General features: G+C 55.1%; 1 protein-coding gene across 2 annotated transcripts; it reads right to left on the reverse strand.

Annotated features, from left to right (window-relative positions):
• Positions 1–395: 395 nt before the first annotated feature.
• On the reverse strand, positions 396–19716 carry SLC5A9 (solute carrier family 5 member 9). 2 transcript variants are annotated; one of them, XM_030870398.2, is made up of 15 exons: positions 19555–19716; positions 17508–17579; positions 14311–14415; positions 14105–14167; positions 13846–14010; positions 12382–12487; positions 11489–11569; positions 10957–11162; positions 10624–10759; positions 9689–9796; positions 6968–7118; positions 5270–5438; positions 3717–3932; positions 1185–1344; positions 396–604 (listed from the first exon to the last, which is right to left on the reverse strand). In XM_030870398.2, the coding sequence occupies exons 1-15, from the start codon at positions 19714–19716 to the stop codon at positions 396–398; spliced, it is 2109 nt and encodes a 702-aa protein (XP_030726258.2). The 2 variants fall into 2 exon arrangements, with proteins under 2 accessions (XP_030726258.2, XP_030726259.2); XM_030870399.2 differs by lacking the exon at positions 14105–14167.
• Between the last annotated feature and the right edge of the window lie 4775 nt (positions 19717–24491).

The raw sequence follows: 24491 nt of genomic DNA on the forward strand, positions 1-24491 counted from the left end.
TGAGGATTTTGGCAACTTTCTTGCCACTCTTTTTCTTGTATCTTCCACTTTTTTGACCTCATGACACATGTAGAGTACAAGCTCCTGGACAGACTCACCAGAAGCCAGAAATAGTGTTTCTGAGGTAGGAGTGAAAGGTACTGTAGTGGACAAGAGTTGGAGTCAGGCGACCCAGTGCGAGTCCTGCTGTGTGGCCTGAGCGGACCCAGCGCCCTCTCCGCGCCTCCTGGCTCCACCCGCCAGTGTACTGGCTGGATGGGGTGCTCTTTGGGGGTTCCTGCAGTCTCAGCCTCTGAGGGCTCATTGTGGACAGCGAGGTGGGAAGGGAGCCTGTCTCCGGCCGGCCAGGCCTGGCTGTGTTTAACCTGCCTTGGCTGATAACCAGGCCTGCAGAGTCACGCAAAATAGCCCCAGAGGAAGATGTTGACGGCCAGCAGGAGGACGGCGTTGATGTTGCAGACGCTTCTCCAGAGCGGCTCCTCCTCGATGCTGGTCAGTTTCTGCTCCAGCGCGGCCTTCTCCGCGGGGCTCAGCGCTTGCTCCGGAGCCCGCGAGAGCCCACACAGCCAGCCCCAGAGCAGCTGTCCCCAGGACCTGCGTGGGGCTGAGGGACAGAAGTCAGAGGGGAGGAAGGCAGGGGGGCGGCAGGGCGAGCTTGGAGAAAGGAGATGATGAGAGAGCAGGGCCGGGACAGAGATGGTGAAAAACCCAAGAAAGGAATGAGGCGCACGGAAGGGGGCAGAGGCAGGGGGAACAGTCAGCTTAGCCCGGGTGCAAGCCGCAGGCTGGGCGCTGAGCTGGGGTGCCACGCTGAACCCCCAAACCGTCATCTAGCGGAAGCATCCCCGTGTTGCAGGGAGAGGGCTGTTAAGGGGCGAGGATAACGAACACAGTTCAACCCAGTTCGGAGCGTGTGCCCCGCCTGAGGACCGAGCGGCTCAGCACGAGGAAGCGCACTTCACAGTGATATAAACCAAATCCTTGCGCTCTGCTTTATCAGTAATGAGGGCAATAGTTCAGCTCTCATCTGCCTTACTCGTTTAATAGCCATCTGGGAAGGGAGGAGGGGTGATTTTGGGGGACTCCCTTAGAGACCCCATCCCCAGTGACCCCCCAGATGGGGTCTTTGGGACCCATGACCTGGTGTCCGTCCCCACTGCTCCCCCCATGTGCCCTCAGCTTACCTGCAGGCTGTTCCTGGCCGTGCCTGGGGTCCTCTGTCCCTCCGGCCCCTGTAGGACCCTCCCCAGATGGCACGTCCGCTGTCCCTGCTGTGCTCTCCCGCGCCTCCCTCTTCAGCTCAGAGTGAGGACCGTGCCGTGTCCACCACGTCAGGCGAGCGAGCTGGAGGAGAGCAAACAGCCTCGGCTCAGGGACCTTTGGAAGGAAGTCGGGCTGTAGAAAGAGAGGACACCCCTTCCCGGGAGGCCGGCAGAACAGCGAGGAGAACAAGAAAGGAGCACAGGGGACGAGGCCTGCCTCTGAGGCCCGACTGCCCCGTCCTTGGAAAATCTGAACTCCCTGCACCTGTTCCATACAGGGCTCGTGCCGGGGGCCGAAAACACCGCGGGTCAGGCTGGGCCCCTGACCTCCCGCAGCTCACGGGCAGGGAGACGCAAGGCCGGACATAGGGAGGCAGGCGGCCCACAGCAGCAGCTCCCGAGGTCAGGCTGAGAAGCTGAGACTATGTGAAGCTAGTAGGCCGTGGAGAGTCACCGCACGCGGGAAGCAGAGGGAAGAGGCTCAGTTCTGGGCTTTAGGAAGATCTCTCAGAGTGAACTGATGAGATCCAGCCCGGAGACAGTTGCAAAAGTGGAACCAGAAACAATGAGCATTTGAGGTCACGGGGTGGGGGGCAGCCCCAAGGTTGAGGAGTGAGAGCTGCAGGCCGTGGTGACTGACTGGAGGCAGCCGCCGTGGCTCTCAGGGCTGCCCTGGACCTTCAGATGGGTAGCGGGGCCCCTCATGGAGCTCGAGCTGGCAGGAGGACGACTGGGCTTGGTGATGGCGGGAGTGAGACAGAGTGAGAGAGAAAGCCTGGGGGCGGGGGCGTGGTCATTCACACACACACACACACACACACACACACACACACACAGCAGGAGCTTGAAGAGCCCGGAGGGCCTCACAGCAGAGACGTCCACGGTTCCCTACGGAACAATGATATTTAAGGGGCAGGAAGAAAATCCCATGAAGATGACAGAGGAGCAGCCAGAAGGGTAGAAAAATATACAGTGAGCAGAAGAGAGGTCTCCAAGATGCAGGATGTGGGCAGTAGCGTCTGGTTCTCTTCAGAGTTCGCTTGAGATGAAGATGGAGAAGTGACCAGTAACAAGGTTGTTGGGAATGTTGGTGTGAGCAATGCTGGAGGGCACTGGGACGCCAGGCCGACTCAGCGGGTCGAGGAGTAGATGAGGGGGAAGTGGAGGCTGGTGATGGACACCACTCTTCACAAAGTTTGCTGTTGAGGGTCAGAGAGGGAGAAAATTGTACCTGGAGGAGAACGGGAGCCAGGGAGGGGATTTTTAACTGGGAAGGACTTCAGTGTGGGAATGAGACAGCAGACAATGGGGACGCTGAAGGATCAAGCGGTGGGGGGAGACCATTTCAGGGGTGAGCCCCGGGGGAAGTCAGTCTCTTGGTTCACCTGTGAATACACTGCTTGTTTGTAGGAATTCGTGACACTAAGGGTATAGGTCATTTTGCGAACTCTAAAGGTAAGGAGTGTTATTATTTCCACCCAGTGTTTCAAGGACCAACTTCTGGCATGGGCTCTCTTACGGGCTGAATACTGTTCCCCCCAAATTCATATGTTGAAATCCTTACCCCCCACCCCGCACTTCAGAGTGTAACTGTATTCGGAGAGAGGGTCTTTAAAGAGGTGATTAAGGTTGAATGAGGTCTGATGAGTGGGCCCTAAGGACACCAATATGACTGGTGCCCTTAGAAGAGGAGATTTGGACACAGACAGGCACAGGGGAAAGACCACGTGAAGACAGAGAGAAGACGGCCACCTATGCGCTAAGGAGAGAGGCCTCAGAGGAAGCAACCTGACCAAACCCTTGACTCCTGGCCTCCAGATCTGCGAGGAAATAAATTCCTGTCATTTAAGCCACTCACCCTGTTGTACTTTGTTATGGCAGCCTGAGCAAAGTAATACCCGTCTGCTCTAAAGAAAAAAGCTTTCAAAAGACTGAGCATCAGTGTCTGAGGACTGGTAAATCAATCAGCGTGAGGGCTTCCAATCGAGCTCTTACTCTGCTAGACTGTTTCTTTTCTCATAAACCTGTTTCTTCAAGGTCCAACTCAAGTGACATTGTCGGGGACCCTCCCCCTCCCCCCAGGGGTGACTGCCTCTCCTCTGCCCTCGGCTGTACCCTTCGAGCTTGGGCCTTCTGTACCTTCTCTTGGGAGAGTAACTGTTGGTGTTGGGGTCTTCCTCCCCCACTCCCCATCCCTGCTCCCCACGGGCAGTTGCTGGCAGGGCCCATTCATCTTTGTAAGCCCAGTACAGTGCCTGGCACAGAGTAGGTGCCCGCTGAGTAATTTTCCAATTGTATGAATTACTTTTCACTTGGGAATTAACAGCCCGAGGAGCTCACCGTCCCCAGCCATCTGTGATCTCAACTCAGTGGAGTAAGAGTCGATGGTGGAAGTCCAGGCACTGTGGGTAGGGGAACATTTGGGGGCGACCTTGTTCTGAACACTCCACTTGCCTTTTCCTCAGGGATGGGGGTTGTGCAGAGGCTGACAGTGACGATGACGATGGCCGTGAGCCCACAGAGGAGGAGCGCAAAGTAGAGGTAGTGGAAGTCTTTCAGCACGGCCGGCCTCGGGTCTGCCTCCCCACAGGCTGGGGCTGGGTACGAGAACTCCAGGGTCATGCGCAGAAGCCCCACCACCAGGCCAAATATGAGGCCCCAAAAGGCTCCCTGCGGAGAGAGGGCAGTCCAGGGGTGGGATCCAGCGGGGAAGCCCCAGGAAGCTAAAAGCCACGGTTTGGTTTGTCACCGCGTTTGCAAGTCTGCCTGAGTAAGTTCCCCATGAATGCCGAGGCTTTGTCTTAACCTAAAGGCAGGCAGAGCAGTTTACTGGAAAAGGTCAGACTAGGCTCCGCTGCAGAACAATGACTGAAGCAGTGACTCGACCTCACTCACATGCAGTGATAAGCAAATTAATAAGTACTAAGGGTAGGTGCTTAACATTCAACTAGAATGGAATTTGCTTTTGTAATCAGCAGGGAAAGCCAGGATCTTCCTCCCCAGCTTTCTGTTATCAGAAATCAGAAATCAGAATTAGAACTCCTCCTTTTTTATTTTTAAAGGAAAGCTCTGGCACATCCTGTATCTTCTCTGTAGCACTGTTGGACCCTAACCTCTACCTGTTCCCCAAGTATAAGAAGGCTTATATTTTCAAAAATTCTGGAATGAATAGAAACCTCCAGAATTCAACCGATTTCTGCCGTGCACTCTAGTTATCAGCAGGGGGACTCGAGCTCTGCAAACAGTAGACCCAGCAGAGGCCTGGCTTAACTACTCCACTGGGGGAGGGGCTTCTATGATCGCCCTTATGATGACCCTGGGCTCTCACGTGGCCCCTGTACAATCACGTCCATGATGCTCCTTACCTCCCCCAGGTACAGCCAGCAATTTGGGCCTGTCTTTTCTAGGCTATCCTGGGGAGTGACCAGGGTTACCCTCCTGGTACCTCCCAGGGTCTGTTACATTTCCGTGCAGTTTCATAAGTGGCACATGTGCAGGCACCCCTGTAAGCTCACACTTTGTTTCCTCATCCTCTTTGCTGTTATTTTGCCGACGTGTTAGAGCCCTACCGTGTTAGAGAGCTTCCCGTCTGCTTGCTTTTACACACACTGTTCCTCATGTCGGGAAGACTCTTTCCTCTCCCATTAATCCTTCAGATCTCAGCTCACAAGTCCCTTTGTGACCCCCCCTCCCAGGCGTCCCATAGGTTATGTGCTCCTGCTCTTTGCTCTCACGGCAGCTATCATACTTTGCTCTTATCGCATATCGAAACCTCTTTCCTCCCGCTGGCCCAGTGATGGCAGACCTATGTGAACTTTGTAAACCATTGCATCCCTGGAGCCTCCCTAGTGGGATTGATTCATGTTTGCTGAGTGAATGAATAAATCTAGACCCGATGCTGTGGCTGGGGAGACGGAAGCCTGGAGGGGGCAAGTCCAGGTTATGGACAGACTAGCTCTCCTGACCCTCTGGTGTTCTGGGAGAGACAGGTGCACTGCTGCACTCACAGGCTCTGTGACCCTCTTGCAGAAGATGGCCAGCAGGAAGAGGGCAGTGATGGGTGGGGCCAGGTAGCTGGTGACAGACTGGATGTAGTCGAAGAGCTGCCCGCTGTTGGAGCTTTGGATGATGGGGACCCAGAGGATGCTGACGACGACGAGGAACACCACAAACACTCTGCCAGGAGAGAACAGGGCACGTGAAGAGCGCTCGGAGCGGCATGGCAGGGGGGCAGGTGAAGGTGATGTACGGGAACCAGGAAGGGAGAAAGGAGGGGAACGCGTGGTCGCTGAATCAGAGAAGACAGGATCACAAAGGCAAAGATTCCAGAAAGTCAGACTCTTAAAATCCCAGAATATCAGAATTACAGAATCCAAAAAACCCCCAATTTTAAAAATCCCTTTGAAAGTGTGTAGCCCATCTGCTTTCCGGAAGAAATCCATTCCTTTCCCCTTCACCACCCACCTGAGTAAATGGCCCCTGGTTGAAAAACTTTTCTTGGGTGTGTTGGGTGCAATGATGCATATTGCCAGGAGATGGTGCCCAAACCTCACTGACTGATGCAATCAGGTGCAGTAAGACTTGGCAGGTGAGCAAAGAGATAAAAGGATTCTGCACACCTGTCCTCTTCTCTCCTTTCCCTCCCATTTTCTCTCTCTCAGGCCACACTAGAGCAGCAGCTAAACTGCAGGAGCTACCTGCCGTTCACTCCCCTCTTAGCCCCCACCTCTGTACAATCTGTCCTGTGCTCAGATCCTTTGATGGTCAGTCCCTGTGCATAGGGCTGGGATGCACAGATGAGCGGACCGTAGGGACCCATGGCAGCCGTGGGCAGAAGGCATCGTGATGGAAGGAACAGTGAATGCAAAGGCAGGGAGATGGAAAAGAGCAAGTTATCTAAACTCAAGTAGAGAATGAACACGTTAGTCCAGAAACCTGAGTTACAGAGCCTTAAATTATGAAGCAAAGATTTCAGAAAGGGCCTCTTAACTTTGTGCAAACTATAAATGCCCAACCCAGGGAGAAAAAGAAAAAATAGCCACCAAGTTATATTTTGAAACGGCATAAAATGAATACCTATGGGATAAAGTTCAAATTTCAGCTGAGCGTTCAAAGCCCTGCATCCTTTGGAGACAACCTTCCTATGAACACCTCCATCGATGCGGGCCCCTCACTGCATTACATGTTTCTGACTTTCTCATTAAACTGTGTGCACCCTCAGGGCAGGACCATATAAGTCGCCCCTGTGTCTGCAGCACAAAGGTATGATGCAGGACGCGTGCTCAGGGTGAGACTGAAGGAGTAAATAGTCTTTCTGTTATCCGGGGATGACATCCAGAGCTGGTCTGGAAGACACTGGGGGCGAGCTGCTTGCTAACGTCTTTCCATCTATACAGTTCATCTTTCATTGAGTCAATGCTTTGTCAGCTTCTCTCATTTACCCTCTTGATCAGTTCCAAGATAAAATTGAACAGGCAGGGAAGAGATTTTTTTCTCCTTATTCTGGAGGGAGGGGAGTGGTCCAGAGCTGGGGAGGAACTCACCTGAGGTCCTGTAGAAAGTTGGCACTAGAAACCAGGGGCTCTGACTGCCAGTGCAGGCCCAGACCCAGCCGCATCTCCTTGGGGTAACCCAGGGCAGGGAGGAGAGGGGAGAGGGGTTTTGCCTACAGGGAGGGGGTGCTCCGGAAGGATGGGCCAGCGCACCTGCCCACCACCATCAGCTCCTGCTCTGTTGCCTGTCTGCGGAAGTGCTGCCACACGTCAATGGCAAACAGGGTACTGCTGCTGTTGAAGATGGAGGTGAGTGAGCTCATGAGGGCGGCCATGATCACTGCGATCATCAGGCCCCGCAGACCTGGGGAGAGATGAGGTCTCTGTGGACAGCTGGCCCGTGAAGGCCAGCTCTGCCAGCAACCGTGGAGGCTGCCAGCATCCAGCAGAAGCACGAGTTTAGGGGAGGGAAAGGGATGGGGACGGTGTTGAATGAGGTGCCCAACCAGGAATCCTGGAGACCCATAGCGCTAGCGGCCGGGCTCTGGCCACACACTACCTCTGCCGCCCCCTGTGCCCTTGGCCGAGTCATCTGTCCTCCCTGAGCCTCAGTTTCCTCATCTGACTATTAAGGGATGTGAGACTAGCTGATCTTTAAGGTTCTCTGCAGACTGGACATCTCGGTCTGGGTTTTAAACCTTGTAGACACTTGGTTAGTGGGCCCTGGTCGGGAGGAGGGTGACTATTAATTATTGAGTGTTTTTTTTCAGTGTTTTGAACCTTTTTCAATGATGCTATGATACCAGGCTAAAGCCCCAGCTTGGGAGGCAGAATCCCTGGAACTTTTTGAAGGTTTTATTTTAATTAATTAATTATTTATTTTAATTTTTAATACAAATTTTAAAGGTTACTTTCCATTTTCAGTTACTACAACACGTTGGCCATATTCCCCATTTTCTACAGTACATCCTTGAGCCTATCTTACACCCAATAATTTGTGCCTCTCAGTCCCCCACCCCAATGTCCTCCCCCTCCAGGAACCACTAGTTCCTTCCCTATATCTGAGTCTGCTTCTTTTTTTGTAATATTCACTAGTTTGTTGGGTTTTTTAGAGTCCACATATGAGTGATATTATATAGTATTTGTCTTTCTCTGTCTGACTTATTTCATTTAACGTAATGCCCTCCAAGTCCATCCACGTTGCTGCAAATAGCAAAATTTCATTCTTTTTATGGCTGAGTAATATTCCATTGTGTATATATACACCATCTTTATTCATTCATCTGTTGACGGACACTTAGTTTACTTCCATATCTTGGCAATTATAAATAGTGCTGCTATAAACATTGGGGTGCCTGTATCTTTTTGAATTAGTGTTTTTGGGGGTTTTTTTATATCTATACTCACAGGAGTGGCATTGCTGGGTCTTATGGTAGTTATACTTTTAGTTTTTTGAGAAACCTCCATACTGTTTTCCACAGGCAGAAGCCATGGGTTTGTTTCCTGGTTCTGCAATGAACTAGCTGTGTGATCTTTGGACTAGTTCTGACCCTTTCTGGGCCTGTTTCCAACCTGTAACAAGGGAGGGTGGGGCCCACTGGTATCTCAAGTCTCTATGAGTCTGATGAGGAAGCATCTAGAAACACAACTCCCTGGCCAGCCCCACCTCAGTCCTCTTTCCCCTCAGTCCAAATATTTAACCGCCTCCTGCACGCCTCCCTGGGTGACTCCAAGTGTCCCAGATCTAGGCCAGCATCTTCCTCTAGGGCCCCTGCTTCTTCCTTTGGTTAATGATATGATATGCTCAAGTTACTCTGGACCCCTTCCTCTGCCTCCCTCCTACCCCACCTCCCTCAGCCAGTCCCTCTCTGGCTGCTCTGTCCTAACTGGGCCTCCACCACCATCTCCACTATTTCTTTGATTCATTTCTTGTTCCACTGGAGGGAGAGAATAACTCAATTTCCCTCCATAAACCTGCCTTTCTTTCTATGTCCCCAGTCTCAATATCATTGTAAACTCAAGACCTGCAAGCCCTGTTTGGACCCCTCTGTCTTTCTTGTCCCTCAAACACAATCAGTCATCAAGTCCTGCCAATTCTATCTCACAAATATCACCTAAACCCTTTCTGTCCATCCCTAAAGACACTGACCTGGTCCAAGCCACCACTACTGCCTTGACCACTGAAAATCCCTCAGGACCTATCTCCCTGCCTCCCCCTAAGCTGAGCTCTCCGTGCAGAGTGATCCTTCTGAAGCACACATCCAGTCATGCACGCTGGCCTGAAACCCCCAGTGACCCTCCACTGCCCTCAGAGTAAAGGTCACGCTGCACAGTGGGGCGTGGCCACCAAGTCCTCCCCACGAAGGTGGTCTTCATTCCTGCTGCATCTGAGCCCACACTGGCGACTTTCAGTTCAGACTTGACACTCTCTCATACCTGGGCCTTTGCACATACGGGCCCTCATCCCTGGAACGACATTTCCCACACCCCTCCGCCTTTGTCTGCCTGAGATGCTCCCCAGCACTCAGCTCCATTTCCTCTCCTCTGGGAAATCTTCCTCCACATTCCTCCAAAGTGGGTCAGGTGCCTCCTTAGGGCTCCCTCAGCCCCACTGTGTCCCCACACTGGTTCCACTGTATTGTGCCTTCTGCTTGGGTACCCTGCAGACTGCATTGAGCTCGAGAGCAGGGGCCTGCCTTTTATCTCTGTATGTCCAGAGCCAGGGCACAGAGTAGTGCCCTACAGATGCTTGTGAAAAGTGTGTGTGTGTGTGTGTGTGTGTGTGTGTGTGTATTAGGAACGGGGGTGCGGAGGTGAATGTTTTCATTTTCTCTTCCCATCTACGACCATCCTAATGCGATCCCTCTTGGGCAGTGGGGGTGGGATGAGGCTGGAAAGCTGGTGTGCAGCGTGGTGTGGGGAGATGGGACTTACCCATGGGCATGAGAGCCATGACCAGCTTGGGGTAGGCAATGTTGGAACATCCCACGCGGGCCCCGCAGATTCTTTGGCAGATGTCAGGGTCCACGCAGCCCACTTCATCTGCAGAAGAAGTGATGGCAGTCAGAGCTAAACCATCCCGTGCCTTCTCTGGCTGGCCCAGTACCTGCTTTCTGACCCCATAGGAAAGTGTTCACTGGTGAGTGGAGGGAGTCAGCGTCTAGAGGGTCAAAGGGCAGGTGGAGGTTGGGTCCTGGGATTTCGGAATGTCTGGTAGACTTCTCAACCACATACTACCCTGCAAAACCTGATAGACCCCTCTGGGTTTTAGGCCTTATATCTTAATAAAAGGCAAATATCCTTGCAAGGGACCATGAATGCCTCAATTGGTCTTTCCTTTATAGAGAGAAAGCAGGACGTTAAAATGACATTCAGATACAAATTTCTTCTACTGATACACATACTGTATGTTTGGCCCACAAAACCTAACGAACTTACTATGTGTTCTTTTTTTAATATACATTTATTTATTTATTTATCTTTGGCTGCGTTTGGTCTTCGTTGCTGCGCGCAGGCTTTCTTTTTAGTTGCGGGTGAGCAGGGGCTAATCTTCGTTGCGGTGCGTGAGCTTCTCATTGTGGTGGCTTCTCCTGTTGCAGAGCACGGGCTCTAGGCGCGTGGGCTTCAGTAGTTGTGGCACGCGGGCTCAGTAGCTGTGGCTCACGGGCTCAGTAATTGTGGCGCACGGGCTTAGTTGCTCGGTGGCATGTGGGATCTTCCCAGACCAGGGCTCGAACCCGTGTCCCCTGCATTGGCAGGCAGATTCTTAACCACTGCGCAGCCAGGGAAGCCCTTACTATGTGTTCTTAATAGAAAGTGTGTGGCCCTTGCTCTGGGCCAACTTTGCCCGGAGGGAGATTAGCTCTTACCTGGGTACAGGGCCCGGCTGATCATGCCAGGTATGACGATAAAGAACATGGGAAGGATCTTCAGGTAGCCCCCCAGCACGGAGCCCCCCTTGGCGTGGGACAGACTCTTGGCGGAGAGAGACCTCTGCACAATGACCTGAAAAGACAGCAGCGCAGGAGCGCCAGTCGGGCCTGCTTGGGTTCCGCTCGGCTCCTGCGAGCCCCAGCGTGGGGACGGTGCCCCATACCTGTTCCCGAACCAGTCCCAGCCCTCTGTGCACCCACATGCCCAGTTTGCCCGCAGGAGCCACCCCAGTTTGTGGTGGGCTGGGCCAAGCTTGGTCAGGGCATCACCTGGTCGGTGCACCAGCACCACGTGGCCAGCACCGTGAGCCCGAAAATGAGGCCTGGCCAAGGGATGTCCCCGCTCACAGGGTCCCGGAGCATGTGGAAGGCGTCGGGCCGGGGGAGGTGACAGGTGGTGTTGGGGACTGTGACATTAGGGATGGCCTGCCTGTACCTCTGCTCCAGGCCTGGGTACCAGCCCACCTCTTGAAAGCCTGCAGGGAGAGACCACTGCGAGTGAAACAGCCCTGAGGCCCCACTGGGTCTGTCACATGCCCCAGCTCGCTGGATCCCAGTCGTGTGTGGGACCCCTGAGCTCGGAACTCGTATGGGACTTGGGAATGAGAGACGGAATGGCACTCAGGCTCAAGACCCCTGTTGTGGAGTAGAGAGAATCCTGCTCTTGGGGTGCCCTGGCCTGGAGCCGGGACATGGCTCTGTGCTCTGCAAAGTTCTGATCAGACCGTGGTGGTGACAGCCAGAGAGAGATCAGAGAGGAGTTCACAGGGGAGGGTGGGATGTATTCAGGACTCTTCCTTACCCAGAAACATGAGGACCAGGGCTCCCCCCACCATGATCACCGTCTGCAGAGTGTCTGTGTAGATCACGGCCGTGAGGCCCCCTGGGGACCCAAGGAGAGGGTTCATCAGCACCAGCAGGGGGTTCCTCTCAGGGTGCCCGCCCTGTGCTGGGCCGCACTGGGGAGACCAGAGAACACAGGGAGCCCTCAGCGGATGGACTCTGGCCACTGCCTTCCCCGCCCCTCGTGCTCCATGGGCCCGCCCAGAAGGCGGAGGCTGGTACAGCCACAGGCCCTCAGGTCCCTCTCCTTCTGTCCCCACGGCCTCTGGCTGTTGTTTGGTAATATCCCAAGTCGTTTCCTTTCCTGCGCTGTTAGCTCCACCGGAAGGCCTGCCTCCCTCCCCACCCCAATGCCCATTTAAGCTCCCCCATCTTCCCAGGCCCCCTCAGCCAGGAGGAAGTCTGCCGGAGCCTGTCCCGCGAGCCCAGGCCTCTGTGAGGGGCTCTGCAGGAGACGGGAGAAGGCATGCTTGTGGCTCTTGTCTGGAGCAGCCCGTGGTGACTCTAGCCCGGGTCACAGTCCCCCGACCTCCACCCTATGCCCTGCTGTCGGTCTTCCTCTGTATCTCCTTCCCTGGCTCTCTCTCGGGATGGCTCTGTTTCCTCCTGTTTCTGCCCTTTCTGTTTCCCCTTTTCTCTGTTGCACTGAGTCTTTCCGCCTTTTCTTCTGATTCTGCATCTCTGTCTGCCTCTCTCTTTGTTCCCTCCAGTTTCTCTTTCTCACTCTCCCGGTCAGTTTTCACTCTGTCCTCCCTGGACCTCTGTGTCCCTATCATCCGGCGCTTCCCTCTCCACCTGTCTCTGTCTCTGCTCCTGGCACCTGCATCCGACGTGACCTCCCTTCGGCCCTACCTGTGATGGTATAGACGGCCGTCACCACCAGCAGGATCACAGTGGAGAGGTAAAGGTTCCAGCCCAAGGCCATCTGGATGAAGAGGGCTCCAGAGAAGATGTCAGTCTGCAGAGACAGCGACCCAGGAGTCCAGGTCACCCAAGGCCCTCTGTGTGGTCACCAGTGTACGTCACCTTCCTGCTCAGCAATACCAGATGCTGTCGGCCCTCAGGGTGCGATGAAGATGAGCCTTACGTGCCGTGCTCAGGAGGATGGGCTTGGCCTACAAACCCTGAGGCGCCGTGGAGACTGTGAAGCAGAGGAGCACCGCGGACAGCTCTGAGCCTGAGAACCGTGTGATCCGGCAGCACTGCCAAGGGCATGTGCTGGCGGGGAAGGGGTGAAGTGGCACACTGAGGAAGTGAGACAGGAGCTGGGGTCGGGGGGTGGAGGAAGAGGCCACTGGGGGAGAAGGTGGGAACCTAGGGGCTCCCTGACGGCTCCCTGAAGGAGCACCGGCCCACTCAGCTGCCAGATGGGCCCGCGGCTGACCTGACGGGCAGGCGCCCCAGTGCAGACGACACAGGTCCTGGATACCCACATGTTTGGGTTTATTGGGGGACGTGGGGTCGCAGCCTTTGCCTGAGCTGATTTAGGGTTATTTATAAGCACTGATGGAACAAGAGGCTGTAATGTTTCCAGCCCTGGACCTGGCTAACCCGAATGATTCAGTTCCCTTCAGGACATGCTTGCTGGTCCCTTTACATGAGTGTTTTGTGACCCATGACAAGGGCTACTACGTGACAAAGTCTCAGGAGGCCTCAGCTGGGCCACAGAACCCAAACGTTAGTTCCAGCCCCAGAGCTAGTGCTCTGTGTGGACCTGGGCAAATCTTTTGACCTGGGTTTGTCTTCTGAGTTTAGGTCAACAGAGGAAGAATAGGTCCTTTCTAATGGTAACATTCTAGGCAATTAATGCTCCGTGCTGAATGAAGAATCAATTAATGGCAAGATAAATGAGTGAACGAATTCTAGATTGTGACTTCTTTGGATAGAGGGACTCTCATTCACTCAACAAACATTTATCATTCATCTCTAATTACCCTACTGCTGAGGGGGAGCATGTGAGGAAGGGGTGTGGATTTTTTTTGGGGGGGGGTACATGGGCCTCTCACTGTTGTGGCCTCTCCCGTTGCGGAACACAGGCTCCGGACGCACAGGCTCAGCGGCCATGGCTCACGGGCCCAGCCACTCCGCGGCATGTGGGATCTTCCCAGACCGGGGCATGAAGCCGTGTCCCCCCCATCGGCAGGCGGACTCTCAACCACTGAGCCACCAGGGAAGCCCAGGGGTGTGGATTTATCCTCCTTTTCTATTATCCTTCCTCTTCTAACCATCCATGCATTCATCCATCCAGCAACAAGCTAGGCCCTCTCCTAAGCATTTTCAGGGAGACATGATGGCCACACGGGAGCAGGTACTCACTGAAATCTTGGTGAAGATGTAGAGGATGAGAGAAAGGACAGACATATACACCTGGATCCTCTGGCCCCCGAATCGCTTCTTCAGGTACTGAGGCATTGTGACCACCCCGGCTGCGATGTACACGGGGACGAAGATCCAGCCGAGGGCCAGAAGCAGCCAGGTTGCCTGGGAGAGTGGGGAGAAAAAGGGATCCACGTCCTAGATGCAGATGGAGAGGTGGTCTGTGCAGAGGAGAGCCCTGGGCGGGGAGGTAAGGGGCCACAGGCCTGATCTCAGTCCTGTGTGACCTCTGATGAGGTCCTCCAGGCTTTGGTTTCCTCATCTGTAAAATGGGTTCTCGAGTCACCATGCATCTTCCCCAAGCACCTCTGAGGTTCCTCTTAGCACTAAGGCCGGGGATGGGGTGGGGTGGGGTGGGTTAAGACCCCCTTTATCCACGAGAATCCTCCAGGCCAACTTCCTTACATTCCACTCAAAGCCACCCACAGCAAGGCCTCCAGCGGCCCCCGTCCCAGCCAGGCCGATGAACAAACCGCTGCCCACATTGCTGGACATCAGAGATGCTCCGATCTGCAAGGCACAAGGTGGGCCAAGGGTCAGAGGTCAGCTTTCATTGGAATCGATCTGTAGTCAGGACTGTGGGCTTCAGGATCCGGGAAAGAGGCAGAGAGAGAGCAGAACCTGAACTCAGGGAACGTGAGATCAGAGGGAGGAGATGCAGTGGGGGAGCAATGAGAAGAGGAGTGGAAGTGCTGTTTATTAGGCCCTTACTGTATGCCAGGCAACGTGCTAGGCATTTTATAGGCACTAATACACTTAATCTCCACAAGTATTTGGAGGGATGGATATTCATCTTTCCACTTTACAAAGGAAGGAGTTAATGTTAGGAGAAATGAAGTCACTGGCTCCAGGCCACCCAGTGAGGGAGAGGCAAAGCGGGAAAGAAGAAAAGCCGTGGGAAGCAGGGTCCATGTAGGGAGGATAAAGCTCTGCTCTGGGGCCATGGATCTAAGGGCCTCCAGAGAGAAGGAAGCTGAAGGGAGAAGGGGAGTCCCCCACGAGAGGGATGGGGGAGGCCCTCTGCCACCCGGTTCCGGCAGGTCCCAGGGCAGGGCCAGGCAGTGGGAGGAGCCACGGGGTTGAGCACAGCCCAGGCCACCCCCCCCCCCCCAGTTAATTTTTCTCCAGGAGGCAGCCAACTACTCTGAGGCAACAGGAGGCAATGCCAGTTAGATAGATGATGTCCACAGTCACAGCCGTCAGTACTTGAACGGCATGGCCAAGTGCCTGCTTCCGTTCTAAATATATTAACTCACCAACTCCTCACGACAACCCCACGAGGAGAGTTCTGCCATTATCCCCATTCACCTCGGGGAAACTGAGGCACAGGCAAATAAATCGCTCAAGTTCCAGAACTGATAAGTGAGAGTCGAAATGAGGATTGCGACTCTGGCCATCTGCCTCCTGTAATCACTGCTTGATGGGTGCTAGGTCTTAGTAAGCGTTCATTAGTGTCATCTGTTGTTGTTAGATGGGAGCCGGAGGGGAAGAGCCAGTCTTGTACCCTGTGTCACCTTAATAAAATTGTGGGGCTGGGCAGTAGAAAGTGAGAAGAAGGGAAAGCGCCGGGACATTCAGACAAGAGGCAGCGCAGTGCAAAGGCACAGAGATAACAATAGGCCTGATGTTCCCGCGGACTTTCAGCCACCCCTCCGCCCCCGCGTGCACACAACACGTGCACACACACACTCCCTCCCTCTCTTAGGGGGTCCTGGGGATGCTGCAGGCTGGGCTGGATCACTCAGTCACAGCAGAGAGCACTGGGCCTCCTACTGTGGAAGAACAGGCTCCCCAGGCTGCTCTCGAGGACCCTGCCCAGGGCTCCCAGTGCATCAAGGACCCATCAACAAGGCCGGCAGGGGACCCCACGGGACCCTCTGAGACGGGGATGCTGCTGCGCCTTCTGCCGTCAGCCCCCAACCATGCTCCCCTCGGGCCACAGGGAGGGGACTGAGGCACCTCTCAGGACTGGCTGAGTAGGGAAGCGCGCAAAGCTATTGGACGATCATCACAGGCGCCAGACGCACACGTCCCAGCGGGGCAGTGGGACTGAGAGTCCCTCACCCGCAGCTGGTTCTGCCCCGGCCTTGGGCTGAAGCTGCTCTCAGTGTAGGCGGCTCAGCTCACAGCCCCGTCCCCCTGGCGAGGGCACCGCCACGTCCTCTCTCCCACGTGCACAGGCCCACGTCCCGCTCTGTCACCGTCTCTGGGGCACCCACTCCTGCTCGGAGGCCTCGGGTTTCCTCACACCCCAGAGCTCTGCTCTCCGCAGGACTGACCGTCCAGGCCGGCCCCCTACTGGTTCTCCTGGATGGACCCGAGGAGACCTGACCTGTCCCAGTTCTGTGCCTCCCAATGACTCGTTTCCAGGGCTGTGATTTGGGGGTGGAGTGGGGGGACCAGATGATCAGAAAGGGCTCCGAGGGGTTTTCATTCTTCTGATGAGGGGTGTCTGACGGCACCAGCGACCCTGTCCCCATCCCTGTGAGCTGCCAGGCCCACAGCCCCCCGCATTCTGGGGGAGTCTGCCATGCTCCTTTTTTTTTTTTTTTTTTTTTTGCGGTACACGGGCCTCTCACTGTTGTGGCCTCTCCCGTTGTGGAGCACAGGCTCCGGACGCGCAGGCTCAGCGGCCATGGCTCACATGCCTAGCCGCTCCGCGGCATGTGGGATCTTCCCAGACCGGGGCACGAACCCGTGTCCCCTGCATTGGCAGGCGGACTCTCAACCACTGTACCACCAGGGAAGCCCTGTCATGCTCCTTTTGTCCTCACCTCTCCCTGTCCCAGACACCTGAACCTTCCAGAGAACCCTGCAGGCTTCCTGGGTTCCTCTGCTCTTTGGTGAGTCTGTCGCCAGCGGTGGGCAGCGAGGGTGGCGAGAACAAAGACAGGGATGTGCAGAGGGCCGGCGGTGTGTGGGTGCGTGTGCGTGTGTGCACTCACACGTCACGTGTGCGTGCCTGGGCTTGTGCCAGCTTCAGTGGCCCCTGGGGCTGAGGACTCCGCTGTTAGTTTGGAAGCAGGCCTCACCTCCCTCCGTCCTATTTCAGGAAGAGGAAGTTAGCTTTGAGGACCAAAAGGAACAAGTGGAGAGGCCTGATGGGAGGGACTGGGGTTCAGAGGACCAGTTCCTGTGGGGGGTGGGATTTTGCCTCTAGGATTTCCCTCACTTAACTGCTCTTTAGTATTTATGTGTCACTTTCCCGAGAAAACCTTTCCTAATCCCACTTCCACTGTCTGGAGGTTAGAGGCCTCCCCCAGACATTCGCAGGCCCCATACTGCCCTCCAGCTCCGCAGCCATCAGGCTGTTTAGGAGTCTGTCTGCCCCGCCCAGCCTTGAGCTCCTCTGGGACGGGAACACTCTGCGTGGGCTCTGTAGGTCCAGTGTCCGGCGTGGGACCCACACTTAGGAGGCGCCCAGGGCACGCAGGTCCCAGCTGAGGGTTTGCAAGGTCTCTCAGGTTGCCTGGTGCCTCTGGACCAGAGAGAAGGAGCCCAGAGCCAGGAACCCCCTTGGGGGCTGTAGTCTTGGTCCAGGCAGGAGTAGGTGAGGTGGGAGCTGGGAGATGGGGGGAGGGGCGGGAGGAGGGTCAACTCACTGGCCACCAGCTTATGGACCTTCCCGCCAGGAAGTAGCCGCCAATGGTCCCTCGGCTGGCACGGATGGACGACTGGAAAGGAAATGGCAAGAGTGAGGATTTCCCGAGCCTCCCCCAGGCTCTGCCCTCTGCCCCAGATTCCCTGCCCCTCGAGGCAGGCACTGTGGGAACACAGGGGGTGGGAACTGCGGCTGAAGCGTTCTCCATCTTTAAGCTACGTGGCTTTGGGGGCGTCAGCTCCCCTCTCTGGGCCTCCCTGCTCATCACCCAGGGCTGGTGTGAAGAACAAAGGAGCTAATGGGGTGTGTGTTTGTATGTGTGTGTGTGTGTGTGTGTGTGTGTGTGTGTGTGTGAGTGAAATGCCCTCATGAATGTACGGTGCTGTTCATGTCCACAGATTATTGCCATTGTGCACTCTTTTGTCCTATCCTGCTCCCCCGTCCCTGTCCAAACGTAGCTTCAGGAAATGAGTTGGGGTCTCATCCGCAGGCTACCGTGGCAGGGAGACTGCCTTGTCCCCTCCGCCCAGCCGGACTCCCACTCGGGGGACTGGGAGGTTGCAAAGCACTCGGTCCCCAGACAGAGGCAGGACTCTTCTGGGGGCGTCTCCTGCTCCGGCCTGATGTCAGACCGCACCACTGAGGTCCACCCATGACCCTGGCGCAAACCCCCTCCTGCACTGGGAGGTGGTCAGTAGTGGCCTATTTGAGGAATTACTCTGAAGACTGAAAGGGGGTGGGGGATGAAAGAACTTTCTCTCGGATGCAGGGGGTGAGTACAGGGCAGCCGGTTAAAGCCCTTATTGGATGCTGAAGCCAGGCATCTGATTGGGTCTGCAGACAAGAGAAATACCTGAAGGAGGGGAAGGGAGAGGGAAGTTGAAAGAAGCTTCTCTTCCCCCAAGAGAAAGCGACAGGTTAGTCACTAGGGCATGACTGGTGTGCAGGGCTCGCTGCTCGTCAAGACTTTGCTTGGACTTTCCTGTGCCACCTCTGGTCCTTGGGGAGGACAGATGAACAGAAATAATTTACGTTACAGGTGGGGAAATGGAGGTCGTCTAATGGGAAGCAACTTGTCCAAAGTCACAGGGGAGTTTCTGCTTTTCATGGCTGTCCACCTCCCGGGAGCCAGCGAGCCTCTGTTTGCCCATCTCTTCCTCACACACCCTGGGAAGCAGGGACAGTTCATCCCACTTTACGGATGGGGAGACTGAGGCCAGAGATGGTTCTTGACCTTGCCACAGCCTCATAAGTGACCACCTGGGGCTCCAGTCACTCTCTGCCTCACAGTGGAGTCTAGAGGCGCTGGCGTTTCCCTCGAATGCTGCAGAGATAACGGCGGTCATTTACTGCTGCAGGCTGTGTGCTGGGCGCTGTGCCAGGTCCTTAAATGTGTCACGCTCCTAAATGGCCAGGGTCACTTTACCTCATAGACCTTTATACTCTCATTGTCCAGATAAGAAAACTAAGGCTCCGTATGTTCCCAGGGCCATGCGGCCCTACCTGTTGGAGTTGACATCTGAACTCAGAGCTCCCCGACCTCCAAGCCTGGCGCCCGTCCAGGGCATTGAGGCTCTGGTGAGCAGTGGAGAACAGAAGCATGTTGGGATCTGCCTGGCGCAGCCCAGCTCCTTTAGAAAGCACGGCTCCTTGCCAAGGCACCGTCTGGCGGAAGGTGTGGTGGGTCCAGGAGTCAAGCATTCGCATAGCTGGGGATGCTGGCATGTGGAAGAGGGCAGGAATGGGATGCGGGGAGGCCAGGGATGCATGGGGCCAAAGGAGCAGATGCACAGGGACAGGGAGTCGGGCGGGAGATGGGGGCTCGCTGTGTGAGCTCTGGCAGGTCACACCCCTCTCTGGGCCTCAGTTGCCCATCTCTAAAATGGAGGGGTTGGAGAGGATGATCCCTTAAGGTCCTTCCACATCAGCCCCTGTGCTTCCTGGACACGCCTTCCTTCTGCCCACCCCTGCCCCCAGCTCCATGACCAGCCATCGAAGAGAGCCTGCCTTTGCCTCCCCTGCCCACCCCCAACCTCCGAGCTACTCACCCAGATCCCCACGCCAATGACAAAGGCAAAGTAGACGACCAGGACCGCGATGTCGTAGGCGTGCAGGCTGCCTCCAGGACCCGGTGCTGAGCGTGGAACTGTCGCAGTGCTGACCCCATTTCCCGAAGCTCCAGGCCCCATTGCTGCCAGCTCCACGCTCATCTACTAGTCAGTCACCACCAGGCTGGACTTTGAGGCACTCCTGGTTTCATTCCTTTCCTTTAATGATTAAACAGCCCCAAGCGCCACTGGCCAATGAGAAAGCTCTGAGCCCCATTGGCACATAAAGTCCTGGCCCGCCTTTTCCCCTTACTGCCAGCTCCGTCTTCTGCAGGCCTCCCTCCCTTTCCCGGACCCCACTACACACACAGTTGCACACTCACACACACATGCACATGTACACGTGCACGCGTGCACGCTCCCATCCCGGAGAGGAGCAGGAACAGGAGGGAGAGGAGAAGGAAAGGAAGAGTCCTGGCAGCCTGGACTGGGAGGGACTTCAGAGTCAAGGCGCTCGAGCTCCTGCTTGTGTGGAGGAGAGACTGAGGCCCAGGGAGGAGAGGGATGCAGGGAAGTAAAGCAGAGCTGGGCCTGGAGTTGGGGTTTCTTTTTTTTTTTTTTTTTTTTTTTTGCGGTACGCGGGCCTCTCACTGTTATGGCGTCTCCCGTTGCGGAGCACAGGCTCCGGACGCGCAAGCTCAGTGGCCATGGCTCACGGGCCCAGCCGCTCCGCGGCGTGTGGGATCTTCCTGGACCGGGGCACGAACCCGTGTCCCCTGCATCGGTAGGCAGACTCTCAACCACTGCGCCACCAGGGAAGCCCGGGACATTTTCTGTCTCAGTTTTGGCTGAGGTCGAATGGGTGAGGATAATATAACAGATGCCTAGTACCCTTACCCCAATTCTAAAAGTGAGTCAGGACACTCAGGGAGCCATGCCACAGAGGCCGTGGCAATGGCTAAGCCTAGGGCCCCTGCTGCCCCAGCTGACCCCGTAGGTATTGAACACTCGCCCTGAAATCGCAACTTGCCTGGCTGCTCTCGGCCAGTGACTGAGCCCAGCTGACGCAGTGCATGCCCTTTCCTGCAGGACATGTGGCTCATATAACGGGCATTTTTGGCTGGAGGACACTCCTTGGACCAGCTGAAACTTTCTTAGAACTGCACTAGAGCCCCGTGTCCATTGCTTTGCAAAAAGTTGTCGGAGTGACCTGGCGACCCCTCTTCTTCCCCATCTGCAGCGTGAGGAGGCAGCAGCCCCTTCCACCCTCTAGTGAAGCCAAGAGAGAAGAGTGTCAGAGGGTCTATGGCAGAATTTTATGTGTGTCCAAGGGCCTGGTGACTTAAGGAAAACAATGGTCTAGGCTGGGGACATCTCAAAAGGGGGAGTGGCACCAGCAGAGGGTTAGGCCAAGGTCCGGAGCATGGAAACTGGACAGCGCCTGTCGGGAGGCCGCACAGAGGGTTCCTGCTCCGGCACACGAGACTAGGGTGTTTAAGGCCCTGGCTGCACTGCCCTTGCCCTTCCTGCTGCTGGGGGAGGGCCACTGACCAAGAGATCATTTCTTGCCTCCCCTCCTCTCCTCTGGCTGCTCCTTGCTGCCTTTCCTGGTGCCCAGGCTGAGGGCCATGTGCTCCCCTTCACAGCACTGACCACACTGGGCTGTTCCTGGCTGTGTCCGCAGCTAGGGCGGCAGTGGCTCTGAGGGGTCCCTGTGAGCTAAGACCCCGAGCAGCCTGGAGGCTCCCCGAGGGTTCGGGGAAAGGACCGCGGGAGGGTGGTGAGCGCCTGACATCGGCTGTCTTCTCTGCAGACGTCACTTTTATGAGGAACCGGAGCTCAATCCAAGAGCAAACAGCAGAGCCCGAGTGGCAGAAGGCAGCAGTGGCGCAGAGGAAACAGGTGTGGCCCTGGAGCCGGAGAGCTTTGCTTCTGCCGCCAGCACGTTGGTGACCCCTAATGCATGGGTGCACGTGGCACACATCACTGCGAGCACCTTTCCTCACCTGTGAAACGAGATGTCTGGAATCACTCGTAATGACCTTGGAGCGCTAAAGTGCTACAAAGGAAATTATTGACCTGGTCTCTAGCCTTTCGGTTCTAAGAGTCCTGGGGGAAGTGGGATCCAGCTGGAGCTGTGACTGAAAAGTGGGAGAACAGTGAGGGCTCGGGTCCATAGCTTTAGGCCAGGCACCCCTGGACCCCGCCCGGCCCTGGTACTCATGAGTTGTGCTCTCAGCCTCCGTGTCCTTGTATGTGGAGAGGGGATAACGAAGTTCACCTCGCAGAGGCATCCTGAGGTATAAAGCCTGAGGAGTGTGTGCAAGGCACAGAGCCCTCGGCCGGCGCAGGGCTGCTCTATCTCGGGCGCTGTTGCTGGCACTGTGCTCTGTGTGGCGAGATGGCTCTGTGGGACTCTGCCCTGGTGTTCACCTAGAGCGGTCAGGCCCCTGGAGATGTCCTTGGTCCTGACAAATTCCAGAGCCCCAAGAGGCCCCAAGTGGGGTCGGGGGGTGGCTTCATGCCTGAGCCACTGCCACCCACCTTGTCACGTCCTCCTATGAAAGCAAAGCCTGCAGCCACCCAAGCAAGGCTCTGGAGCTCTCACCGGGGAGCGGCCGGATCTTGCTGGGGAGAGACTAAACAGGCGGCGAGTTCTCTGCCGCCTCACGCGAGAAACAGGCCAAGGAGATTCAGAGGATCCTGGGATTAGCAACTGGAGGCAGAGCCTGGGACCTGGGCTCATGCTCCTTCCACCGGCCCGTCCCCGCCCCCGCCATGTCCTTTTCTGGATTCTGGGTTACTTGGTACCCACGGTTGCCTGTCCCCCCTCCATTATAACTCCTACCAACTGTGCTATAATTGCTTGTCTGTTCCCCCTGCTAGTGGGGGACTCCTGGAAAGCAGGGGCTTTACCGGGTTCACTTCTGTCTCTAGCACATGGCACAGTGCCTGGCACACCGTAGATCCTCATTACATTTTCATCAAATAAACGAATGAATGCATATTACATCAGTTTCTTCCTTTCCCATGCAAGCTCTTCATAAACTCAAAACCATGCCAGTTGTCACTAGCCACACCACATATATCAGCTAGGGTTAAGTTTGGCTGTGATATACATGCAGCTTAAAAGTTGCTTAAATAAGAAAGTTTTTTTCACGTTCATGTCTAGAGATACACAAAACAGGACCGGTAAGGTGATTCATAATTTTTTAAGAGACCTCAACTCCTTTTTTCTTGCTGTTCTACCATCTTCCATCTCATTGTTTAAAATGGAATTCCAGCTGTTGCCTCTGTATTCCAGCCGTTGCCTCTATATTCCAGTGAACATTTCCTGGAAATGGCACACAACACTTCTGCTAATATCCTGTTGCCCAGAACTTAGTCATGTGATCACACCTAGCTACAGGGAAAGACAGGAAATGCTATCATTATTTGGGGTGGCCTGTGCCCTGTCAAGATTCTGGCTTTTTTACTCATTAACAGAGAAGGATGGATGCTGGGGGGACATTAGGAGTCCCAGCCGTGCCACACTCTATAGTCTAAATGGCGCACCCTTCTCTTACTATCTTCACCTACTAGCCCTGCGTGGTACTTGGGAATAAGAGGCATTATCCCCACTTCACGAGTGAAGGAACAGAGGCTCTGAGAAGCAAGTTCTCCCAGGCCACAGAGTGAGTAATGGCAGGGCTGAGATGGGCACCCAGGGTTGCCAGCTACAAGGTTAGTGCTCTTTCCGCTTCGTCATCTTGCCCCAGGGCTTCTTGGAAATGGTAGAGCTTGGGCTCCTTCCTCACAATTCCCTCAAGAAGCATCCAGCAGACACCTGCTGCGTGTGCAGAAAGCACCGGATACTCAGAGAGAAACCAGCTCCAATCCCTCTTGAGGACCTCATGGTCTGTCTTTACACAAGTCTTAGAATATAGTGTGGTGACTGGAGGGCTGTAGCACAGACAGCTCTCTGACCCCAGAGCCCGGGAAGCCAGTCCTTCAAGGTGTGTGACGTTCCATTTCAGGTTCCTGTCTGGAACCAGAGATGGGGTTAGAGAATTCGGGCTGAGTTCAAACCTCAGACAAAGGACACTGGTGTTTATGTTTGATGGGATGTGGTAGCACAGCTAAAAGTGTAGGCTCTGAGATCAGAAAGCGTTACTTCTCTTTTCATGGAAAGCAAGTTACAGTCCTATTTTTCATGTGAGAAAACCGAGGCTCAGCGAGTTCCAGTCTCTGTCCAAGGCAAGTGTGTGTCGGAGCGAGACTTGCGCGCAGTCTCCTGGTGTCTGAGCTGGACCTGCTCCTGCACGGGGCTTTGGGAGGCCACCAGAACACTCCCACTGCTCCCAACCCTGGCTGGGGCCCACTATCTGCCAGGCTGGACCAGGCCCCCCACCTGGATTTTATTCTGCAGATAGGAGCCTGATCACCTGTAAGGAGCTGTCGGCATCATGTCTCAACAACTGGAGAGAGGGAGTCTCACCGAGGGAGAGATTTGCCCCTTGGAAGGTGTGTAATGCTTGCTCTGTTAGACTCCATTGCGTGAAGCCAAGACTCTGCTCTGGCGAGTCTGTGGCATTCATCCCTCCTTTCCTTCTCTGCAGGAATTATCTCTGGAAGTTTAACCACTTCTGTAGGGCTCCTGGCTCCTCTGTATCCTGATGGCGGCAAATGGGATGGGAAAAAAAATTGCCTTTGTATCATGTAGCAAATGGAGGTATACCATATCTCAGTGGCCTCACCGAGCCTGTTAGGTTTCAGGAAAACCATCTGGCTTGTCTTAGGATGGCTTTCTAAGCAGTCACTGACCCCAATTAGGCATTGATCAATAATGATCAATAAATGATCGATCAATCGATCATCAATTAGTTTTTGTTTTTTTAAAATATTTATTTATTTATTTAATTTTGGCTGCATTGGGTCTTCATTGCTGCACGTGGGCT

This window comes from Globicephala melas, chromosome 1 (genome assembly GCF_963455315.2).
Source record: "Globicephala melas chromosome 1, mGloMel1.2, whole genome shotgun sequence".
Taxonomy (NCBI): Eukaryota; Metazoa; Chordata; class Mammalia; order Artiodactyla; family Delphinidae; genus Globicephala; species Globicephala melas.

Bases quoted from the DNA above. Each gene is read 5' to 3' on its own strand.
- SLC5A9 (XM_030870398.2), bottom strand. From the start codon at position 19,716: ATGAGCGTGGAGCTGGCAGCAATGGGGCCTGGAGCTTCGGGAAATGGG. The intron at 14,011-14,104 runs GCCCCTTACCTC...CCACTCTCCCAG, and splicing joins GGACTGAGATCAGGCCTGTG to GCAACCTGGCTGCTTCTGGC. The intron at 10,760-10,956 runs GTGATGCCCTGA...CTGTCTTTTCAG, and splicing joins GGTGCTGGTGCACCGACCAG to GTCATTGTGCAGAGGTCTCT.